This window comes from Pecten maximus, chromosome 13, assembly GCF_902652985.1.
Source record: "Pecten maximus chromosome 13, xPecMax1.1, whole genome shotgun sequence".
Taxonomy (NCBI): Eukaryota; Metazoa; Mollusca; class Bivalvia; order Pectinida; family Pectinidae; genus Pecten; species Pecten maximus.
The window spans coordinates 14,719,505-14,743,741 of NC_047027.1; the positions used below are offsets into that span (position 1 = coordinate 14,719,505).

The 24,237-nt window shown below is 34.5% G+C and overlaps 2 protein-coding genes across 2 annotated transcripts in view; one reads left to right on the forward strand and one right to left on the reverse strand.

The window, feature by feature from the left end:
* The first annotated feature begins 7,551 nt into the window (after window positions 1-7,551).
* Window positions 7,552-15,679, forward strand: LOC117340324. Its single transcript, XM_033902090.1, has 3 exons — window positions 7,552-7,810; window positions 9,957-10,037; window positions 12,509-15,679. The coding sequence occupies exons 1-3, from the start codon at window positions 7,573-7,575 to the stop codon at window positions 12,976-12,978; spliced, it is 789 nt and encodes a 262-aa protein (XP_033757981.1). The 5' UTR covers window positions 7,552-7,572; the 3' UTR covers window positions 12,979-15,679.
* A 1,338-nt stretch (window positions 15,680-17,017) lies between these two features.
* Window positions 17,018-24,237, reverse strand: part of LOC117340474 — a 129,003-nt gene continuing 121,783 nt past the window's right edge. Inside the window, exons 3-5 of the mRNA XM_033902234.1 lie at window positions 23,660-23,993; window positions 22,378-22,455; window positions 17,018-21,874 (exon numbers count right to left, since the gene is read on the reverse strand). Of these exons, the coding sequence (XP_033758125.1) occupies window positions 21,786-21,874; window positions 22,378-22,455; window positions 23,660-23,993 (501 nt within the window). The 3' untranslated portion in view covers window positions 17,018-21,785. The remainder of the gene's footprint in view (window positions 21,875-22,377; window positions 22,456-23,659; window positions 23,994-24,237) is intronic.

Here is a 24,237-nt window from a genome sequence, read left to right on the forward strand (position 1 = left end):
AGACCGAATATATATCATGATATCAGTGCAGTCCAAACCTTACACCGTGGACACCTGTCTTCTCAGTATATCTACTTATACCGCCATCAACATGTATACTGTAAATCACTTATATTTCGCGTGGGATTTGTTTTCGCGTTAATTCGCGAGGTGAGTCAAACGCAAATTCAAATCCCTCGCGAATATGTGTATAAGAAGGACAAGAAATGGCGTCCAATTGAATCTATCGTAATCTTTAGTTGGTGAACAGACATGGCCATTAAAATAATAATAGAATGATAAATTATATACATATATCAGGCTGTAATTTTATATAACAAAACACCAAACTTTCACACACAAAAAACCCGCTGAACACTAATATTGTAGTTTAACTCGGACTGAAATACCTTCTTGACGACGATTTAGTTAATTTAAGCGTAGTAGATCCGGTCCCAAGGATCCTGGATGGTCACATTGAAGACCTCGTACTTTATTACCCGCGCTGTTGTTTATGTAACCTTACATGTATGTCGTACTTCACATCGCTTGATTCTACATGTTTGTTCACTGTTTCCGTAATTGGGACCGGCAAATTATCTTTGGTTACTATTGTTTTTCATTTGAGATCTGTGGTGTGGTCATGTCGGTGAAATAATGCAGAAAAACTATATATGAACGGGTGTGACACTTGTATATAGTATATAGGCGTATACAGGTACGGTACATACAATTCAGTATAGCCAGACATCGATATCACATGACTTTTCTTGTACCGTCACATGACTGGCAAAAACAAAATGGCTACCAACATGGAAATATCGCCGACCTGTCAACGTCATTCGCGAATTTAAAGTCATTTTGAGGTCAGAATTCGCGAAATTATGTATTCGCGAATAAGTCGAATGAGGTGAGTTCGCGAAATTAAGTACTCGGGAAATATAAGTGATTTACAGTACAGTGATGAGATGAGTTATTTACGCACTAAGCACAATCAACACAGGAATCAGGTTGAACTAGACGATCAACAACCTTAAAATGGATCAGGAGAATGTAACCGATAATAAAGGTTGGACATAAGTGGATGACATTATCCAATGTAATAACAATATTTTAGGAAAATCATACTCACATTGTGAATAAATATCAATGAAAGCATCTGTGCATCTCAAATGTATCATAAACATGTGAAGTGAATCTCTTATCATGATTAAATATTAACATCAACAGTGTACCTTATTAAATAAGAAATAACCTCATTAACGTGGGCTTATGGTTCACGCTAGTCTGTGCTGAGGTGAACTACCCAGGAACTCCATGTACTCAAGTCAATCTCATACCTAAACAATGTTTTTAGTAAATGACGTGATTTCAGCAAATTTTAACTATTTTAAAATTTTATCTCTATTTAGGCACGTCTTCTGATCAAAGTTTTGGTTTATGTACTTCAATAAGTGTCCATAACATATTACAGTTAAAATACACATTAATTTGTTTTCAACAAATAGTGTTCCAGTCATTAAAAGTAAACAGAAATACATAGTATTATAAAGTATTTTTTGTAATTGGTAGGTTTCATATAATGCTTCTGGTGATGACACATATGATCAATTTATAAGATAGGTTTTCATTTACATCAAAAGGACTCTTACATATGTAAGCAAGTGACACGTACACCATGGGGATTTCTTTTCAGCCAACATACATATATAATGTCAATATATACCGTGCTTCATCGCATACGTTGTAGTCTTCAACAGGAAAACTAGATTTTTTGCAACTGACATCATGCATTCTCAACATCCAGCAGAGAAATCGAGTCCGTGGTTGTGGCAAAGACATTTCTTTTTTTCACACCCTAGATTGCAGTTACAACTGATAAACTTTAAAACTGTTTCTTGTGTTGGCGGTAACGTTGATTTTGTCGGAAGCAATACGTTATCACTGTAGAACCAATCCTAATCCTTTGGCTCTATATGTACATCATCCTTGTTCCAATCCCAGCAATAAAAATACAATCTCTGTATATGGAGATGTGCTGCATCTGATGTTGGTGGCTCGTTCTGTACCTGGACGAATACTCTCGACGTCGCAGTCTTCTGTGAAATACGACGAAAGCGAAGACAATCAAGACATTCGTTACATGTACAGTCATAAAGAAAGGCAAGTACCTGTGTACCTGCCTTTAATAATTTCTGTCTGTATGGATTTGTTCAAGGAAGATTTTACAAAGTTCAAAATAATGCTGATTAGGATTCAGTTTCCTCAACGTAATACATTTCCCTATAATATGAAGTCTTGAAGTATATCACAACTTATCAAAGCATAGATGACAGGTAATAAATTGTACAATTGAACTCCAAGAACTTGCTTCGATTTCTGGATGTCCCATATTTTGATTTGTCATTTTGAACGATTCGATTCGAAGTATTAACCATTGAAGCCAACATTTGCATGATTATACGAAAGGATCAAGCTATCCTTGTCCTCTCCTCAAACGTCTCTATCAGATGATGCGTCACGGTGGTTTGAACAATCATCTTATTGGCGTCGGCGTGAAATGTTGCATAATCGTTGTTCTTCAGTTTGCGACTCTAAAGATGAATAAACCGTTGTTTGTTTTCAGCATTGAACAGGAACTGTTCTTTTATTTGCTTTACATGACATACCTTCTGTGTTTCTCCTGATATTAGTCTTGTCCTTTGTTGATGACTCCCTGGAATAACAATCAAACAACACAAATGTTTCAGCATGCAACCGTTTAATGTACACATACTGATCACATATGGATACAAGCGTATCGCCCCTGATCCAGGGAATTCGTGGCAGGAGAGAGCCACCGTCAATGACAAATATGGGACAAGGCGATAGTAATTCGGGAACACAACAGTCTCCTATTTCCCAAATGGCGACTGCAATCTGTGGTCTGTGGCCTCCTTTAGTAATCCATTTGCTTCAAAGAGAGAGGATGGTAAAACTGCAGATTTCAACCTTAAAGAGGTTTTATATGTCATCAGAGTCAAATTTTGCGGCTATGATCCAAAGTTGAAAAGCAGTTGAGGATCGACCTGCATAATGTTGTTTAACAGTGCCCGGCGGCGGTGAAATATGACAGCATGTTCTAAAGTGATTGCAAGTGTAGTGTCCAGCCCCCTGTTCGCTCTACTCTATGAAAACGTTTTATGATAGACACCGTTTTTGAATATCCATTCCACAGCTTTGATGTTCTGCTATCTTCTAGAGATTCTCTCCTGGCCTTTACAAAATTAAAGTATAACATCAAAGTCTTTATTTATATTTTGATACTTTAATACGTGAAATATAAAGAATATTTATTCCAACACCGAAAATTGAATGTATTGATTTCAGAAAATACGTCAACCCAAAATTTATTGAAACTCAAAATCATCAATTAAAAAGTGATTCAATCAAATTAATCAAAATAGATTCGACTTTATACTTTAAACGATTTTCTGTTTCTATAACTGGTGTAAATTCAAGCGTGTTATTCTATCTATGAGCAGGCAGACAGGTCGTAAACCCATTGGCTTCAATAGAAAAAATAAAGAAAAAATATCAAAAATGGTCATATCGACATATCAATGATTCCTAATGATGTAATATATTTGTATATTCTATTTAGAATTGAATCAGGTTCATTTAATAATTCATGATTTGACTGAGTGTAAATCAAAATAAAAAGCCGATTTTTAGACAAGCAGACAGCATTTTACAAATTTAATATCATAAATATCAGAGAAATTGGACATTTCCTTGCATTTGGATAACATGTAAAATACAGTTTAATGATAATATACCACTTACCATTTGCTTGCTCCCTGTCAGATAGTAGTTATGATCCCCGGGTCATCGTTGTTATACCGCGAGCGAAGTTCAGTGTAGCGATTACCTCCCTTGCAGCACATGACTGATTTTGTATTGCAAGAGTTAAGAGTTCCCCTTAACATACTCGTTGTATATGTATGCTTACTAGTGTTAGAGACAAAGATACATTCTGTTGCAATTTTGTCAGCATCACAATTATGATAATACACTTGAAAATGACTGCAGTCAAATTGAATTATACACAGAGTTGAACTTCGACGTTTTCTGAGAATTAATACTTTTTGAGAACAATACTAGGTGCTACACTACATGATTTAAGTCTGCGCGTGGCTATTTGAAGTGATTTTCAATGTAAAACATTGTGTTCTTTATGTAATCTTGGAATCATGTGGGATTTATTTGCGGATGCATTAAAAATTCCCTGTACTGTATATCATTTCTTAAGTAGTTTTTCCCCATTTATTTAAACCTGACAGAACCTCTGGCAAACTATCGAACGTTGGTTGCCTTTGACACACATAATTAAGACTATAGTCCCTAACATTATACATTATGACATTTAATGAGGAGGGCAGCTCACGCTAAATATTCCACTAAAGGTTAGGCTCAGGAAAATATTGGAGACATGTAATGAATATGTTGAAATATTTAAAGTATGGGCGATGTTCTTTTACAAAAATCTCAACGAGTCACATTATTTACCTCTTCATCAGAATCAATAGTCTAACACATTCTATTTTAGTGTTGTTCACGAGGATGTAGATGTAATGTGAGATCGACCGTCTCGTCAGAGACGTCGCTCTCCTTAAAATTCTACAAAAGTCAACTATTTAATCATCTGGTCAACCAATCAGAAATCATGATACAACTTGAGTAGCCCGGATATAATAATTCTCTTGATTTTACCATTGTATACTGTAAACGTGGTTATTTTCGCTGGGGTTAATTTCGCGATTTCGATATGTTAACTATACGCGTTGGGGTAGTTTTTGCGATCGATCAACATTCGTTTGTACATTTGTAGTTTGCGATTACACAAATTGATATCAAAATGATACGCATGGGGGAAATTTTCGCGATCAAAAGGACTCCTCGCGTAAATTCCCACGTTTACAACATGCTACTACATACTTAACATAATAGAGTCAGAGGGATCAGAATGCAAATTTAAAATGGCGCTCTACAATGTAGCAGAAGGCAGACTAAAAAATAACAATATTCAGTTATTAGCTCACCTGCCCAAAGGGCAAATGAGCTTATGCCGTGATGTGGTGTCCATCGTCCGTCCGGCTGTCCGTTACCTTTCAAACTACTTCTCAATAACCAAGAGGCCCAGATACATGATATCGGGCCTGTAGCATGCTAGGGTGTAGGGCTACCAAGTGTGTTCAAATAAAGTACCTTATCAAGGTCGCATGGGTCAAATAGGCTAAAATCTTCAAACGACTTCTTCTCAGTAACCAAGAGGCCGAGGGACTTGATATTTGGCCTGTAGCATGGTGGGGTGAAGGGCTACAAATTTTGCTCAAATGAATGACATTGGGCATTCAAGGTCACATGGGTCAAATAGTCTTAAATCTTCAAACGACTTCTTTTTAATAACCTAGAGGCCAAGGGGCTTGATATTTGGCATGTAATATGCTGGGGTGAAGGGCTACAAATTTTGCTCAAATGAATGACATTGGGCATTCAAGGTCATTGCTCAAATGAATGACATTGGGCATTCAAGGTCATTGCTCAAATGAATGACATTGGGCATTCAAGGTCACATGGGTCAAATAGGCTTAAATCTTCAAACAACTTTTTGTTAATAACCTAGAGGCCAAGGGACTTGATATTGGGCATGTAATATGCTGGGGTGAAGGGCTATCAAGGTTGTTTAAAGGAACATTCTTGACCTACATTAAAGGTCACAGGGGTCACATAGGTTAAACTCTTCAAGCATTTATTTCTCGATAGCCAAGAGACCAGCCCCTGTGAGGAAGGCTTTGGGTTCTGTTCCCTGGCCGAGACATACCAGAGTCTTTAAAAATGGTAGTTGCTACTCCTGCTTAGCGCTCAGCATATTTGGAGTGGGACGACTGGTTCGCCCGTTGTCAGTATAATGTGACCGGGTGGGGTGTGCTGCTTGGTGTCATCGGCAGTATGCTTCAGTGAGGTAGCACTATAAATCGGCAAAAGTTCCGGCTTATCACAAGGAGACTTAACACAAACATACCGCAGCCTCCCAAAACACACATACGCACTCACCACACGCATGCATATCGCACGCACGGGAGGCCGTCCTTAAATGACCTAAGCTGTTAACAGGACGTTAAACAAAATAAATCAAACCAAACCAAGAGACCAGATATTATGCCATTAGTATAACGGAATGAAGGGCTAGAACATTTATTGACAAAAATGAACCTAGCTTAATCTGTTATTTGAATAAAGTTGCTGTAGAGGTATGTGAGCGATAAAGGCCCATTGTGCCTCTTGTTATGAAAGGCAATCTGATTAGGATAACAAGTATGGCATATTAATGACAGATAACGTTCTTTTTGTCGTTAAATATGATATGGATGTTTACATTACATTATCGGAGAAAAAGAAGCAATACACATTAGAAATGATAACACATTAGATCGCTTGGGTAACATGTAACATACAAATATCAATACAGCTAGTTAATATTATAATTACACATGTACTTGTTTCAAAACAGAACATAATGTTAATGCTACCTTTTACTCTATATTTATAAACATTTACAAATGCATTACAATGCAAGACATATATTCACTTAACAAGATTGTCACTAGCTAACACAAACATTGGGCAAATACCATCTATTTGTATTCATTGTCAATACATGTCTTTTTGTTTTTCATGCGTTCAAAACGTTCAAAAAGTTATATAAATACAAGTCGGTCACATAGTCCAGAAAAAATCATCTTCAGCGTTTTCGTTCATTAATGTACACGTTTAAACATTTTCATTTTGAGCAAGGTTTGTTCTTATAAACATCACAAACAATGTATGAATTTTGAATGGATTAGGACATTTCAATAAAACTTATATTCATTTTCATATATATTTTTTTAAATTCTGACAATCTAATTCACAATCTTTTCTATATAAAAAGTACTATCAGTCGTTGTCAGTAAATGTGAGTGGTCGGTTGGTACAGTGGTAAAAAAACCCTGACCGGAGTTCGATCGGACGTGAAAAGGTATCGGGTCACCTGCGTGACCTAGTTGGTTTTCGCGAGGTCTCTGGTTTTCTTCAACAGTAACACTTTATTTCGGTTCAATCCGAGCCAACAAGAATTATTTATAAAAGTTTATATAACTTGTTTCGAAAGTATTACTAAAATCAGTTTAAGTACCTACTAAAGTCTAGTCAACTTGCTATTATCTAAACGTTATCGTGCTTATATTGCCATACATGACCACCAGACTTATAACTTGACCATCTACAAGAGTTGATGTATACTTTGAACTGTCCCCTGGTTAAAATAGTTTGAAATAGATTGACTCCAGTAACGGGTTTATTTCAAAGTTAGTAATTGGTGTTTTTTGTCACTGTCTTCTATTGAACAGTATCGTATTCAAGATAAACAAAGCATATAAATATTGGAAGATTTTGTTTTTACATGACCTTTCAACATACAAGCGTCTGTGATTCAGTGCAATATGTAAGTTCCCAGAACGCTTATCAGTTTTTAACAGCTTGTATGACAACACACGTGAAAGAGACACGACAATGTTCGGCGTTATGACTTTATGGTTTACAGGGGCTGTAGTTTTATTTGTGACAACCTCCGCTACTGACAGAAGGATACTTCTAAGTGACCCTGATTATGTGGCGCAACAACTAAACCACTTACAGTCAGAACTACAGGACTTGAAAGTTCAGGTGGAATCTCAGAAACATACCATAGACGCCCAACAGCAGACAATCAACAGTCAACAACTGGCCATTCAAAAAATCTCGACTGGGGGTAATATGAAAACAATAGCCTTAACGGTCACCTGAGACTTACTATCGTCTATGTAATTTACAATCTATTTTAAAATAGTTCATAAATAAATGCATGTAGTAGTATAGTTTTGCCTTCATAATTATAAAAAAAAAAAATTATTTCAATCAAAATGTGATTTTCCTGATAATCTATAGTAAAATTTAGCACCTCTCCAGGGAGAAACATGAAATCTATTGGCAATGAAATTTACTATTTTGGTAAATCCCCTTTTAAGAACTTTCCATCCATGAAGGAGTATTTGACCCGAAACATGGGATTTACATCCAGGAAATGATATAAGATATGTTATCGATCTGACGGTCACATTAATATACTACACCTATGTTTTCCCTTCAATTCTGTTCTTTAAACGGGCATCTGATTACTGTGACCTTGAAGTCTGTTGATCAAGGTCAACTATTTGCATAACTATTGCAGTATGAACTCATGCTGTAGATATGCTGATTACCAAGTGTGTATGTTTCGTAGTAATGAAATAAAAACCATTTGAATTGCAGTTTATCGATAATTTTGAATTCTGGCAGGAAAACAAGCTTCGAAGGGCCATATCTGCCTCATTTTTCATTATTTGACCTACAAACGTTTCACACACCTTTATAAGAGCAGTTCTTTGAAATGTGACCCAACCAAATCATTTTGAAAGAATTTTAATATTTTTTTTCCATCATTTAACCCTTGTGACCTTAGATGAAGGTCAAGGCCAAAAGGCAAAAAAATAACACTTGTAGCCAGTCACACATTATCACTGTGTGCCAAACATCCTGTCTTCATGTTTAAAGATAAAAGAGCAGAAACCTTTAATGTGCAGTCTTTGGGCGATTTTTTAATTTTGGCGGGAAATGTTTTTTTTTTCGAAGTACCATATTTGCGTCATTTTTTATTATTTGACATTGATACATCGCACACAAATTCATAACAGCATGTTCTGTAAAATGTGCTTCCAAATAAATCATTTTGAAAGGTTTTTGAATTATTCGATTTTTTCAACATTTGACCCTTGACCTTGAATGAACGTCAATGTCAAACATAAATATATTATTTCTAGCCACCCAAATATGCTATCTATGTGCTTAAAATCAAGTCTTCATGAGTATAGATCAAAAAAGCATAAACCATTTATCTGCAATTTTGGGATGATTTGAATTCTGGCAGGAAAAAAATGCTTTTTTTCATTTTCAAAGTGCCATATCTCGTGCCATTTTACATATAACGATAATAAAACTTGCACATTCTGTTTTAGTGAATAATGTTCTTTCATGTGAGATGAAAAAAATACTCAATGGGAGATTTTTCTTTTTGACCTACTTTTAACCCCATAACAAGGCCTTCAACTTGACATTCTCTGATAACATGTCACTGAGAAAAGATATCCCTGATAAAATGCTAACCAATTCCCAATGAAAATGAAACAAATTATGCTAAAATATGTGAGCTTTCTAAATAAACTGTAGTGAAATTTATCCTCTCCCCAGGGGGAATGTGTCACCCAGGGGCCATGAAATTCATAATTTTGATAAAGCCCCTTAAGAACCTTCCATCCATAAAGAGTATACCATTCTGCCATATCTGGGTCTTGAGAAGATTTTTAAAATATCAGTAAATTTGACCCCTTTTGGCACCGCCCATCAGGCCCCGGGGGTGGGGACAATGCAGTTTACAATTTTGGTATACCTTTTATCAAGGAAGGTTTCTGCAAATTTTCATCAACAATGGTTCAGGAGTTTGATGAGAAGAAGTCGAAAATGAGAATTGTTAACTAACGACGCACGACGACCGACGCACGACGACCGACGCACGACCACGGACGAAGACGGATAGGAAAAGGTCACTGAGCTTCGTTCAGGTGACCTAAAATGGAGATAAATACCAAAAAAAATCTGTCTTTGGAATTATCTAATGGTTAGGTCTTGATCAAGGCGTCAGTTGATTAGTTATCATCCTTCTTATTTATCCACTTAAATAAATAACATGAATTTAAAAATCAAAATGATCTTTATTTAAAAAAAATGTTTAGGCATCTAGATTAACATTTGACAGATATTGTATCGATGCCTGATGATTTGTTTTATCATAACTACATTTGAAACAAACTATGTTATTTTAGATAGTGGAAACGGTACAGCATATACCAGGTGGGGCCGAAATGACTGTCCACACAATACTGGTACACAACGAGTCTACTCCGGTAAGATTCTTAAATTAGTACAAGTGTAGTAATTGTTAAGATAAAAGTTAACAGAAGGAGATATCGCCATGTAATACACCTGACTGTTTCCCATCGACCAACATCTTCTGTTTCTGTGTGTGATAACCTCGCTGACATGTTGATATACCTACCTTGTGGTGAGTAACTTCTGGAATGGTACATTTTGAAAACTGGAAAAATACTCTTTAAAAATATAACATCTGAAAATCGTGAATATAAGTACAGTTGAGAAATCTATGGGGTTTGATTAGCTAACGACATGACACTTTTTTAGTATATGCGAAAAAAGTACTTATACAATGACAGGACAGTGATGTATTTCCCTTGATAACTTCCTCCCGATAAGTATATTTCCATTACCTGTTGAAGTTTGTATTAATATTGCCATTCATGATAATAACAGAAAGATGAAACCAAGCAGCTAAAACACAAGTTAATGATATATACAAAACTTAGCAAGCTACATAGATAATTCACAATACCAATTAAGTGGTGTGCAAGGTGGTGTGTTAAATCAACACTGTTATTTACTTATCTCATAACATATAGCTCGCCTTAACAATTGTTAACCAGTTCTGAATAACAATTTGTCTCTCGTGGTATTTATACTATATTGCCAAATCTTTAAAGTGCATTCTCTAACCATCTCTTCTTCTTTTTTAAATTCTCTAACACACGTCTTGTAAACAACTAATTGTCAATAAACACTTGTAAACAAAATATTATGACACGTCTATCCTTCAGAACATTCCAGATAGGGCTATTTACATATGAGATTCCCGTTCAGGTTTTCTCCCTCTAATTTATGGTATAAATACCCCTGTAAATTATATGACTAAAATGTAACAATAAGCTTTATAGTCGTACGATTATCAAGATATATTTATAGATAGAAAACAGATTAAAAAAAGTTCACACATAAAATGAAAGAAAGTCATCTGGATGTGCTATCATACGACAAAGATTGACATTGCCTTCTTGGCATTTCTCTCCTTATACTCGTTAAAGATTTTTCACAAAAGACACTAAATATAGTAACACAAAATCAGAGATAGTTACCCTTGAGCCAAAATGAATCAAACTGCACAATGTAGCTTTTTCGTCCTTCGAGGACTCGTCGCTGATGTTATTGGCCGAAATGTTTAATACCTAGTAAGCGAGAGAGGATATCAAAACAGGTAGAAAGAAGTTTATAGAAAAATATGTAAATTAATTGTTGGTACTTTTTCCCATTAACATTGGGCAAGTTTCAACATAAATAGGATATTTTTAATCCACAAGCTCTAATAGTATGGTCATTTATCAGCCTTTAGAACCACAAAAATATTACATATTTAAGAATACAAATTAATATTTGAACTCGCTATTCTATATGTAGAAGGTAATCACTTAAATTGACAAAGTCTTCAGACAGGAAGATAAAATAAAGGAGTACTTCCAGCCATCTACATCCTATTACATCTTGTGCTCTTCACCAGGTTCACCGTCTTGGCCATTAGAAATGCAATAAATAACGTTTTATAATTGACTCATCCCTGTTGTTTATAAATGAAAAATCCATCAAGACATTATGTTAGAACAACAAAATCTAATTACATGATCATTGTCAGAGTAATACCTTAGATATGACATCGCCAGTACCTGGCCAGCACCTGTTAGACTACAAACAAATGCAAGACATATCACACGGGGATTAAATAAAGCGGACGTGGTTTATGTTCCACTCAATGTGCATACAACAGGGGTGTATATTATCGTCTAACTAAACATCGAGAATGTATGACTTCAAACTCCTAATAATACTTTGCACAACTTTATAAGGTTTGATGTTTTGGTGGTGTTGAGATTATCATAACTCGAATAACTTTAATAGAAATAATGGAAATGGGGAATTCACTTAAGTCTCTTTTACACAAATGCATGTTTGTCCACAGAATAATGATACTATTTAGTCCATGGTTACAACATTCATATTGTGAAGAAAAAAACACAATTTATCTGTAATTCTTTATCCTTTTCAGACATTATTAGTATGATTACTTAATTAGGTAACTAATTGATTAATTAGGCAAATGGATAATCATTTAATTTTAGTGAAATGTATTGCCGCAGGCATGAGTGTTGATGAGTCAATCACTCAAAGGAAAAAAATCTTATGGCCAACCATTATTGGAAATTAACAAAGACAGAAACCCCTCCTTTCATGATTTTGAATTTCAAAAGAACGATAATACATTATATATTTTGAACCGTATTATTCATTTAAGTTAAATTTCAGGTTGTTTGCCCTCTTTAAATTGATTTGTTACTGAATTAGTCAATACATATATAAATATAGTCGTAGCAACTACATCTTCACATCGGTATTTGGATCTGAATCTTAATTGATTCTGCAGACTTAAAAACAGAATTTTTTTTCATAATATACTATGTATATTTTTATTACAAAGGGTACATAGGTGGTGGTTACTTCTCACACCGAGGAGGAGCTGGGAATTCTTTGTGTATGCCGGATGAACCAATCCATGGTGAGAATTATTATAATGTAAATCCAGGTCTCATCTTCGGAGCCGAACTTCGATTAGGGCATGATGTATTTGGCCTGGCACAGAATGACGAGGATATGTCATGTGCTGTTTGCAGAAACTCTGAACACACGATATCGGTAATGATACCAGGGCGGACACAGTGTTACCAGGGCTGTGTCGAGGCTTACAACGGATTTATCGTCACAGGAGACCCAAATGATCCCTCGAACGTCGACTACATCTGCATGGATGGCCATCCACATCCGATTCCCGGAGGTCAGCAGAGCGACAATGGACAACTCTTCCGTCCTACGATAGCGAAGTGTGGCTCTTTGCCCTGTCCACCATACAAGGACGGCAAACTCGTCCCTTGTGTTGTTTGTATGATGTAGATTCCGCAATAAAGCAAACTGCAGTGCAAGCCATTTTTATTTCGAGTTACGATTTCATACTGTATGCTTTTTTTCGCCACTGCTAAAACTATGTATTACACATATATATTCCACTGGAGATAATATTTTTCAGTTGGTAGCGTAGTAGCCCCTACTTCTACTATATCAATAAGGTGTAACACATGTGGATCGGATGATGCATCGACTGTGGAACGGAAGTAGGCTACCTATCTTAAAGCTGTTTTAAAACGGACAGTCTGATTGGTTTACAAAACAGCTCTGATTTATATTGTCTACCTCCGTTCCACAGTCCAATGCATCGCCGGCTGACGACCAATTTTGGTCCATTTTCTCATCCTTGTATGTGCGTTTGCTCAGACGGAACTTAAATTCGAAGTGAATCTAAGCTCATCCCCCACTCCCGACTTCTCAAGTGTTGCACCTTCCTGATATAGTATGAGTAGGAGCTTATATTTTTTCTATAAATACCATCCAAATGCAGACGCCTGTGGTCTAGATCTGGCAGTCGTCTGACATATCTAAAACACTATGTAGAATATCTATAACATGATTCCTATCTACTGCTTTGAGAGATATTCAAACAGGAAAGTGAAAAAAAACCGACGTGTAAATTGTATCTTATCTAGGTACACGTCGATATGTGGAAATTAGTTTTGGCTCGACCCTTTTCATCAAAATAAAAAAAGATGACATCACTTTCTTAATACCAAGCAAACAAATGTACACAATGGGTATTGGCGAAATCAATAGATCATTGTTTCAATATAGCGTTACAGAAATAATCCCCAATTATTGTTTTTTTCGACTTCAGTGTTTACATGATTACAAAGAAACAGAAGAATAATAAACAAGATCTTACATCAATTGATCATTTTTCGTTCTTTTATTAGAAAATCCTTACAACAGGCATTGTAGGAAGTACAGCAAACATCTACTAAAACATGACTTTAATCTACCAACAAAACATGGAGTATACATCCTCTGTCAACAAACTGCTTACAACATTCAGGATAAATACAAATTACCATTAGGTGCATATATACACAGTCAAACACTAATGTTACACTTTAACTAACTTTTCGAAGTTCTAATATATCAAAGTTTCAGTAATTTCTTTCTTATGTAAAATCAAGAAATTGCCCACTGTATCATTTTTTTCAGACAACGGTTTGAAAATAAAATATTTATGAAAAATAAACATAACGGTCTTTCACATCAAGCATGCAATAAGCTTGTTAGAAACATAACGCTTAACACATAAACACTTCCAAGTAAAATATTCATCAACTAGTATATAGGGACTTTAACTTTGGAAGTATACATCGATGGGAATGTCCAGAACCTCTACAATGAAGTGGAGATGGATTTGTGGTACACCAGTTTAGTGGGACAACATGAGGACTACTGAATTACAATATTATTTGGGCGTTAGAACTTCATCACGTGATAATGTTTATACGTCATTTATCACGTGCGGCACTAACGTGAATATTTACTCATGTGATATGACGTCATTAATTTCTGCGTTGCGTATTGATGCCACATATGATGATGTTAAAATAATGCGTGAGGTATAGAGAATGCTCTAATGTTATTACATGTACAGCATTTTGCATCACAGCACACTTCAATATTGATTTAAATTCATTAAAGCACTCTGAATGTGAGTACTGTCCCTCGTACGTACCGTGCGACGCCATTCTAACACATGCATGCATCTGATCTCGATAAGAATTTTAAAGTAGCCGATATATTTCATTGGATGATTGAATGACCACACACTTGCGATGGGGATTTCTTACTCTCATCTGTTGTACATTTTAGGTACACAGATTTTCGTATAACATTTATCCATGTACATAAGTAGGATCCTCCATTATATAATCAGATTAGGAAGTAAGCCTAAAAGTATATTCCATACAAACAAGTACAGATAAAACAATTCCTATCATTTGAACACAACAAACCTTGCAGCATTTTCATGAAAAGATAAAAATTAATTTTAACATTACAAACCTAGTTTTCATGCTAATTTATATAGCCATTAAATCCTTTGGTTCTATATATGTCGGCGTTGTAGTGATATAAAAATAAATCATATTGACAATGTCGACCTCATAGCGTATCGTTATACCCTTTCATCACACAATACTATATTCCAACAGTTGAAAAGTAAAATATGCATATGTTGATGCTTAAATGTTATTTTTCAATAGTTATCATTAAAGTCGCATTGGCAGTCATACTAAACAATAACAAATGTGGGAAAAGTCTACGGTTTTGTGCCAATCAATTAAGCTACAAATATCATAAATGTTGCCATTGATATAATTCATCTGTTGTTAATATTGTCTTAGATTGCAAAGTCAATATACCAATAATGTTCAACCACCAGTAACAGTCCGAATTTGCGAGATTGATTTTTGAAAAAAAAAAAAAAAAAAAAAACATGTCGCATCTATTGTCTATCACATAAGATATGCAGAATATCATTTCCAAATGAACTATACTACAGGTAAGTACAACATATGTATTTATGTGTTGCCCTCGTACTTCATTACTCAATTTTAAAGGTTTTGTTACACAAAAGCAGATGAATGACACTTCGAAATCCTTCCTGTGTAATAAGGGAGTCTCCCTATATTAAGACATTGATTATCAGTCAAACACTATGAAATTTTAAAAAATCACATTTCAGTTCAAAAGACAAAACATATGTATTTAGTGTTATGGTATTAGTTAGGCAAAGTTTGTCAAAAAGTTGATGATAGATGTCTTGTTTCTCCGTCTTGAATTTAAAGTCGGCAAGTATGCGATAATAATATCGGAAAAAGTGTAATACTGAGCTGTGTAAAGTCCGACAATTACGATCTTTGTGAACGTTTATATATAACCACAGAAGGACAAAATAATACAACAATACGTTCAATAATCACATGATGTATGTGTTCAATAACCACGTGATGTATGTGTTCAATAACCACGTGATGTATGTGTACATATAGCAACACAAACACAAATATATAAGTCAAACCTATAGAAAAGCTGCCAACTTTAACAGGGATTCGATGATATTTCTACAGCAAAGGAATATATAGTGTATCATAGATTTATAATTATTGTTAATGTAAATGCAACTTCTGGGATCTCTGTTCCGTTTGTCATTTTGAATCTTGTTTAAGAGTTGTCCTTTAGCACAAGTCATTGTTGTTCTAAAATACAAAAATATTATCCAGATTAAAAATAATATTTCAAATGTTATCCGATTATTATTTTTTATTTCCGAAATTCTACCTTCTCCATCAACTATCCTATGTCATAAAACATATCGGTGTCAGTGACGTCATTTTTTTCATTGTCCTTTCACTATAGGTCATACTGAAAACGTGAAAATTTACATGAGGTTGCAATTTACGCTAATTACACGCAAATCCTGTGATCGCAAAAAATCCTCCACGCGTATTATTTTTATATCAATTTGCATATTTCGAGCTACAAACGAAGATGGATCGATCGCGAAAATTTATTCGGGCGTATAATTTACTTACTTACTTGACTGATATATACCTTAATCAAGTACATGCATCAACATAATATGTCTATTTCAAGAAATAAATCATTTGCATCTTGATTTGACCTATACATCATTTTTATATGGAGGTTATTGTTCGATAGATTAAGGTATGTTAATAATATGCATAGCTGACAAGTCATATTTATCATGTAATTTGCGTCTGTATACAAAATATAGATGAATAGTCACGAGTCTCAATCGTAATTAACTCCAAACATTCATAATGAGTTACCATGTCTTTTAAAACCACCTTTTAGAAATATTTCTTTATTATCTCTGTGATAGGTAAATACTGATTTTTGTTCAATGTTCTGTAATTTTTATTTTATTTCCGGAATGTAGCATTTACAATAGAAAAAAAATGTAAATCATTTGATTAGCAATATATTTAGTAGACAATGATATTATGTATAAAATATTACAAACACATTTTTTATCACAAAGCACAAAAAATTGCCTTATATAGATAAAATGTCTATTCATGGAGATAGATTCATAGGAAAACACTATAAGCACCAGAGGCTAACTAGCGGTCGACATAAATACAAATGTAGGTATGCATAGACACGGGAACTTCAAGATAAATTCCGGAAATCATATTATCGGCATAAATCGCAAAGATAGCAATATTGCATTGCGTTAAACTTAATGTAAGGTAAGTCAGCTGATGTTATGGAAAAAATAAAGTAATAGTTATGATATGGTTCAAAGGTCATTTCAGTTAGTAGCTATATTCTCCATTGTCACACTATGATCTATAAACATTTATCTTTAATCTGGTTATTGATGATTTAATTCGTGTGATTATTCTTGTTACTGTTTTAACTGTTAGTGCAGTAGTTGGTTTTAATTTTCCTTTGACATCAAATTCCTGACTGAAGCTTTTATAGGATATATTCTTTTAAAAGGAATTTATAGATATCATGATTGAATCAACACACAATAACGGGTGTAATTAGTTCATATCTGTATTGTTTAATTGTTTATATGTTATATCCCATATGTACATGGCCATAATAATACTACGGGACTCAATGGTTATTGTCTACCTCTCAAACAAACCGAAAGGTTTTCGAAAGAATACATTCGTTTGCCATGATTTCTTATATAATTTGAGTTTTGAGTTTTAGGGAAACGTAGTAAACACCAATACATGGTTATTATGCGTAATGTTTATACATAAAGAGCAAAATGCAGGCAGAAAAATAACAAACATGTTCATAGGGACGTGAACACATATGCGGAAAAATTCTAAAAAGTTCCTAGGGATGTGAACGCATCTTTGGAAAAATACCACACAAATATGTTCACAGGGATGCGAACTCGTGGTAGGTAATATTCACACACATATATGTTCATAGGGATGTGAACCCTAGTGAGGATTTGTACCTCAGCAATCTATGATGCTGAGTAAAACATTTTATGAAAACTACCCAAATAAATATGGTATATATACTTTGTATAAAAAGCCGATGATTGTTATTCACGCGAATTCTGTTTGATTTCAGAAGCGCATAGTACACATAATAGGTTAGGATGTAAATCATAAATATGTTCATGTAAACACATATATAATATAAAATAAAGGTTATACTTAATATAAACTAGTGCGTACCTACTGATAAAATCAAAACTGAAAATACTAATTAGTTTGTACATAACAATAATTAGCACATGTCATTTAATATATATATATCTGCATTAATATCATTAAGAAGGCTCGAAAACAGCAACGTATACAACACTCATCTATGATGCATTCATACTTCCATAATAACACCCATGAAGATGTGAGATATATCATTAAATAATAGCACAACAATGATAAATGAACGCATGTTCTCCCCTGAGTGTCACATACACACATACACCACATACACATGTGATTCATACAACAGTATCACTTTCCTTGAGTATTTCATAACACAAAAGAATATATTCGTGAACTCTACCTAATAAATATATCCAAATAATATATAAAACAAATATAAGACCGATCTATCTAAATCAGAAGACGTGAACAATGACGTGTTAACTACACAAAGGAGTATAACACATACTCATGCATTTGATGTATATAGTATGACATACACTATAAACCTACCCATCTAGTAATGGTTAACCTACATCAAATTACGTGGTATGTGGTTTATAGATAATTAGTCACTTGTTATATGGTTAATCTACATCAAATCACGTGGTACATAGTTAACTACGTATCTAGTCACATGCTATATGGTTAACCGTACATCAAATCACGTGGTACGTAATTTACTACATATCTAGTCACCTGCTATATGCTTAACCGTACATCAAATCACGTGGTACGTAATTTACTATATATCTTGTCATCTGCTATATGGTTAACCGTACATCAAATCACGTGGTACGTGACTTTCTACATATCTAGTCACCTGCTTTAACTACATATCTAGTCACCTGCTTTAACTACATATCTAGTCACCTGCTTTAACTACATATATAGTCACCTGCTACATGGTTAACCGTACATCAAATCACGTGGTACGTATCTAGTAACATTTAGTCTATTTAAACAAACAAAAAATGAGTGATATCAAACAACGTGGTTGGTAAAATGACCCTGTACATGTTTTACAGGGTAAGTCACGTTATAAGATTTAATACATCATATTTGAAACAAACGGAGTAATAATGTACTATACACGTCAGTCGGGTATACATTAAATACTTTCGAACGAGTCTATAAACACTTAAAGTAAGAAAAACTTATGGTAGTGAACGAAAATTAAAGGATAATGTATCTAATAGGATATAAATAAAAGTGCGATTCAGAAATACACTTATACTCTATGAGACAAAGGTTGACTACAATGTATTCAAATTGCACATTTTCCGCGTAGTTGGATATATCTTTAGTGTATAATATTTCTATGACGTTAATTCATCACCATTACGAGATTTTATATCTTCTTGTCCTGTGAACTTTCTGTCTTAACCTGGATGTGTTTTATACTCTTTTAAGTACGAAGAAATGAAAAAGGCCCTTAGCAATTAGTTAAAATGAGAGGGCACCAGGACATGACCTCTTAAACTACCGACTTCCTTTAAAAATAAAAATTAATCATATACAAAGAAACGTAAACCTGGAAATGTCCGAGATATTCAGGTCAACACACAAGCAGACCTTCTACGACAGCGTTGTCTTTACATCAATGATAAATAAAGTCCCAGAAAAGGACATAACACTATCTATTCTATAAATAAATGTCACGTGACATTTACTCTCTGTATAACCTGTATAATATACGAAGCAACACCTGACATGTTCACATTAGTGAAGGTATCAGCATAAAAACATTTCCCTGATTGAGAAATGATTTCAGTTATCATATAATGCAAATACTTTGTACGAAGACCGTTTTCATTATGATGTCATAGCTTACACAAAAATGCAAAACTGTACCCATTGTGTATCGATATTCCGGACAAATATTTACATTCGAATTTCTTTGCTTCTGGAAAGCTTGTGGAACTTAAACATTTTATTAAAAAGAAGAAGAAAGACTTACCAAATAATAACAAACTTAAACTTGTAAACTAGAAACACGTGACAGAGGTTAATATTTATGAATGTTGAGTTGTTTTCAATATTATTAATTACCTAAACTCCGAATTTCCTCTGTTAGCTTACATTATAACAGAATAAATGATAAGATTGAGGGAAATAATAGTACATCAAATTCTGTTTTAACGGAATGGCCTGGTCCTCCTTTGTGTGATAAACGGTCCCAAGTTGTCTCCCTTCGTACGTGTTGGACTATTGATGTTTTGTAAGCTTTAATGAAAAAATGGAAGGGAACGTTTTCAATATAATGAAACGGTGACATGAATGGACAATAATATCCCGATGATGATGACGATGAATACAGGCTGCCATTCACCTGATTGTGAGAGCTAGCCTTCACAATGTAATAAAAAACAACTCCTGGAATACTATGTCAAATCTCGATTCTGAATTCAAGGTTTGCAGTCATTTTGATATTTACTATCCGTTTTAGTTTAATTCCCAAACAACACACATATTTACAATCCAAATGATAGACAAGTGTGTCTGTTCGTTAACTCCTCCACGTCTTTCCTGGCTATGTTTTCCTCAAACCAACCCAGTGTTTATATCTAAACAAAACTAACTACGATAAAATGTCTACATCATGAAGGATTTTCAATCTACATCACGCAGAGAGTAGACTAGATACACTACATAAGCAATTTGATTTATGATTGACCCTTTCACGCCCGTATCACTCTATGTCATTATTAGTTATGTATTACAGCTTTCACTATCTTTAAGAATGTGGATATGGATATTTTATGAATTTTAGATTCTTTTTCATGTCCAATGAAAATGTTTGCTCAAAATGCCTTGGGAAAACTAAAATGATTCACATACATACGTTCATGAGTTAATAATCTATCCACATAGACAGTGGCCTGATCATTTAAAAAAATTAACTGTACGATAGTGTATTCCTCTTATAGAATACCTAATATAATGTACACGTACATGAGCCTATCATGAACACGACCTGCATCCATTTGACTGTAAGATCCCATCTAATTCAGACTGAAAATATCCCCTGCTTTTTTATTTGTAAATTTGAACTTTAATTGTGACTTTTATATGATCGCAGAATTTGATTAAGATTACCTTAATAATTTATACCGGAAATGGACGGCTGAATGAATAGAATAGGTGTCACACTCACACGTGAATGTATATCATATTTGTCAGTACTTTCCAGACCTAAAGGTGCGTTACCAAGGATACCGTACATCAATGTCACACTATATATATAGACAAAGACAGCCCTATATGAACCATGACCTCCTTCGGATTACACCTACAAGTAGGTTACCTTGGAAACTCGGCATCTCAAAAGAGTTCTGAACATCATTTTCTGATATAACATAACTTTCCTTTCCTCATTTCACCCATACCCTACAGATGAATGGCCAGTCATTATCTAAACATCAGTCAGGCCTTATAGCTAATCAACACATGCAGGGACACCGTTTCCATAATCTCCCATGATGATAAATGCAGTCTTTTAACATGTTTTTTTTTTTTTTTTTTTTAGAAATTTCATGTTGTTCAGCTCTTCCAAACAGCCTCGGTCGTCGTTTGTATGCTGATGTGTCGGTCACTTTGATTTCGTAGTCCGTCATTTTACTACCGTAGAGCAAGTGTTATGATGAGAATGATCAAAGACGCTATCATGGTGACCATAACATTTGGTTTGGACTGAGCACCATTGAATTCTGAAACAAATAGAATGGCGATTTGTAATGTTAAAGATGTTTGAAGGATTTAAAAATATGTTGACTGTGATGTCATAAAATATAATAATAAGGTATAAACAAAACGTACTTTAAATCAATAATGTATTACTAAAAATCTAACCAAACGAAATAAAAGTCAAAATAAGTTACACAACACGGGTGCTTAAATAAAATTGTAATTCTCACAAAAGTTAAAATATAACAATTTGTCCTTGATGGTGTGTTTTTCAATTATGATTACACAAATATATTTGAATAAAAAAATTCTATACAATTAATTGAATTAATTAAGAACTCTGACTTTGCTGCTTTATTTATTTAATTATTTATTGTAATATCGTAAGTCCATGTGCAAAAAGAACAATAAAAAGATAATTATTCTGTCATCACTACAGTGTATATCGTCAGCTACACATTAAACTTTGCTGATTCAGCATTTTATTGTTATTTTATAATAACACGTGTAATGCGTCTATTGTTACCTAGGGCAGCCGTTTTGTTGACGTTGCAGTTTTTTCCAGTACAGGGTACCTCGTAAGGGGCTTCAGTCACAATCGGTTCTAAATTACAAAAAAATATAGCTCTTAAAATGATCTTCACAAAATAACTACACCCACTTATATTTCAGTGGCTCCCTAAGATAAACTTGTATTTATGGTTTAAAGATGTAAGATGGCAGGAAGATGTCAAATGACGTGATAGAGATTAAGATATATCGATAACATTGTAGCAATCAGGATGGACCGCCAAGCGTTAAAGTGTTGTTAGAACGTGATTTAGCCGTGGTCAAGCATGACAAAGCGTCATTGAATGGCGCCCAGTATCACTGGGCATAGTGTCCATATGACCTTCCCTCCCTCCACCCCTAACCCCGACCCCTACCACCCATCCCCAACACCAACCCCCAACCCCAACCCACCCTCCGCATTTATTGCATTTCACTTCTCAGACATATTGCTACGGATGGTTATTGAAATCCTTTGTTGTGATTTGTAGTAAAGTCAAAGAGTTACTCTGTAATCATTTTCATAACAGAGATGTTTTTAATAGAAAGCCTATTGAACAGGGAAAAACATTCCCCCCGAAACTGTATAGATTCTTGAAATCTTATCATCAAGAACATATTCAGAGGAAGCCTTTTCGGAATCACCATAAAAAACTCACAATTTAATCTTAAACAAGAAGCAATCATATAAAAGAGCATTTGTAAAGTAAAAGTATCGAAAACGATACCCAGGTGAGTTGTCTGTACGATTCTATCAGGTTGTATTGATCATGTCAATGTATTGTGACATTTGTGAACACAAGGGCAACACAAGAGCAAAGCGGGCCAAGGTAAAGTAAAAACAACAAACCAAATATAAGGGATGAGGTTAAACGAATGAAACAATAGTAAGATTTCAGCAGTGCAACCAATGAAATTATTAAATATCAAAAGAATAAAGACAAATGTAGGAGTAAAAAAATGAAAAAAAGCTTGTCAATAAGGAAAAAAAGCAAACAAGAGAAATGTGCGAGGCTTCAATAGAAACAAATTAGGGACACAAATTACCGTTTATTTGAACAAATGTATCATGTCTTAACAATGACGTATTACTATTTCATAAAATAAAGATTCGAATTAGATGAATCAACAGCCTAAGAAGAGTGTTTCAATCTCGCATAATCATTTCGAATGATGACTTGCAATAGGATTTGGAATCGATACTATCAGATGATTGTAAGTATTTCCGTGAATTTTTTAGCGCACATCTATCAACATACCTGGTGTTTCCACGATTATTTCATCGCTGTATTGATGGCTTTCATTTTCAATTAGCGGTCCCTCCACACGACACTGAAATATACTTCCGCTTGTTTCTTCAGTAATAGATGTCATTATCTGTTGGTTGACAACAGGTACGCATGTCTCACTCTTTTGGTCTTCCGGGTCAGCCATTGGCGAAATTAAACTGTAATTCTCATCATCTGGATGCTTGACGTACCACGTGACCTGAGCTGGAGGAATTCCGAGACTGACAACACATTCGAGTGTGAAGTTGAAATTTTCCTCTACCCGAAGTAGTTCCGAGTTGATAGAAGGTTTACCCGGGAACCGCTGAATAAGACAGACACTAGTTTTAATAAAACACTGATATATGTTCAAATGCTTAAACAATTCATGCTAAGGTTTGGTTTGGTTTGTGTTATTATACGTCCTATCAACAGCTAAGGTCCTTTAAGGATGACATTCCACCTTGTGTGCGAGATGAATTAGTATATAGATATATGTAGTATATGTGTATGTGTTTGGTGAGGTTTTGGTATGTTTTTGTTTGTCTCCTAGTGATTGTGGGCAATTG

Coding starts and splice junctions, on each gene's coding strand:
- LOC117340324 (XM_033902090.1), top strand. CDS start 7,573: ATGTTCGGCGTTATGACTTTATGGTTTACAGGGGCTGTAGTTTTATTT. Junction 7,811..9,956: donor TCAAAAAATCTCGACTGGGG/GTAATATGAAAA, acceptor ATGTTATTTTAG/ATAGTGGAAACGGTACAGCA. Junction 10,038..12,508: donor TACACAACGAGTCTACTCCG/GTAAGATTCTTA, acceptor TTTATTACAAAG/GGTACATAGGTGGTGGTTAC.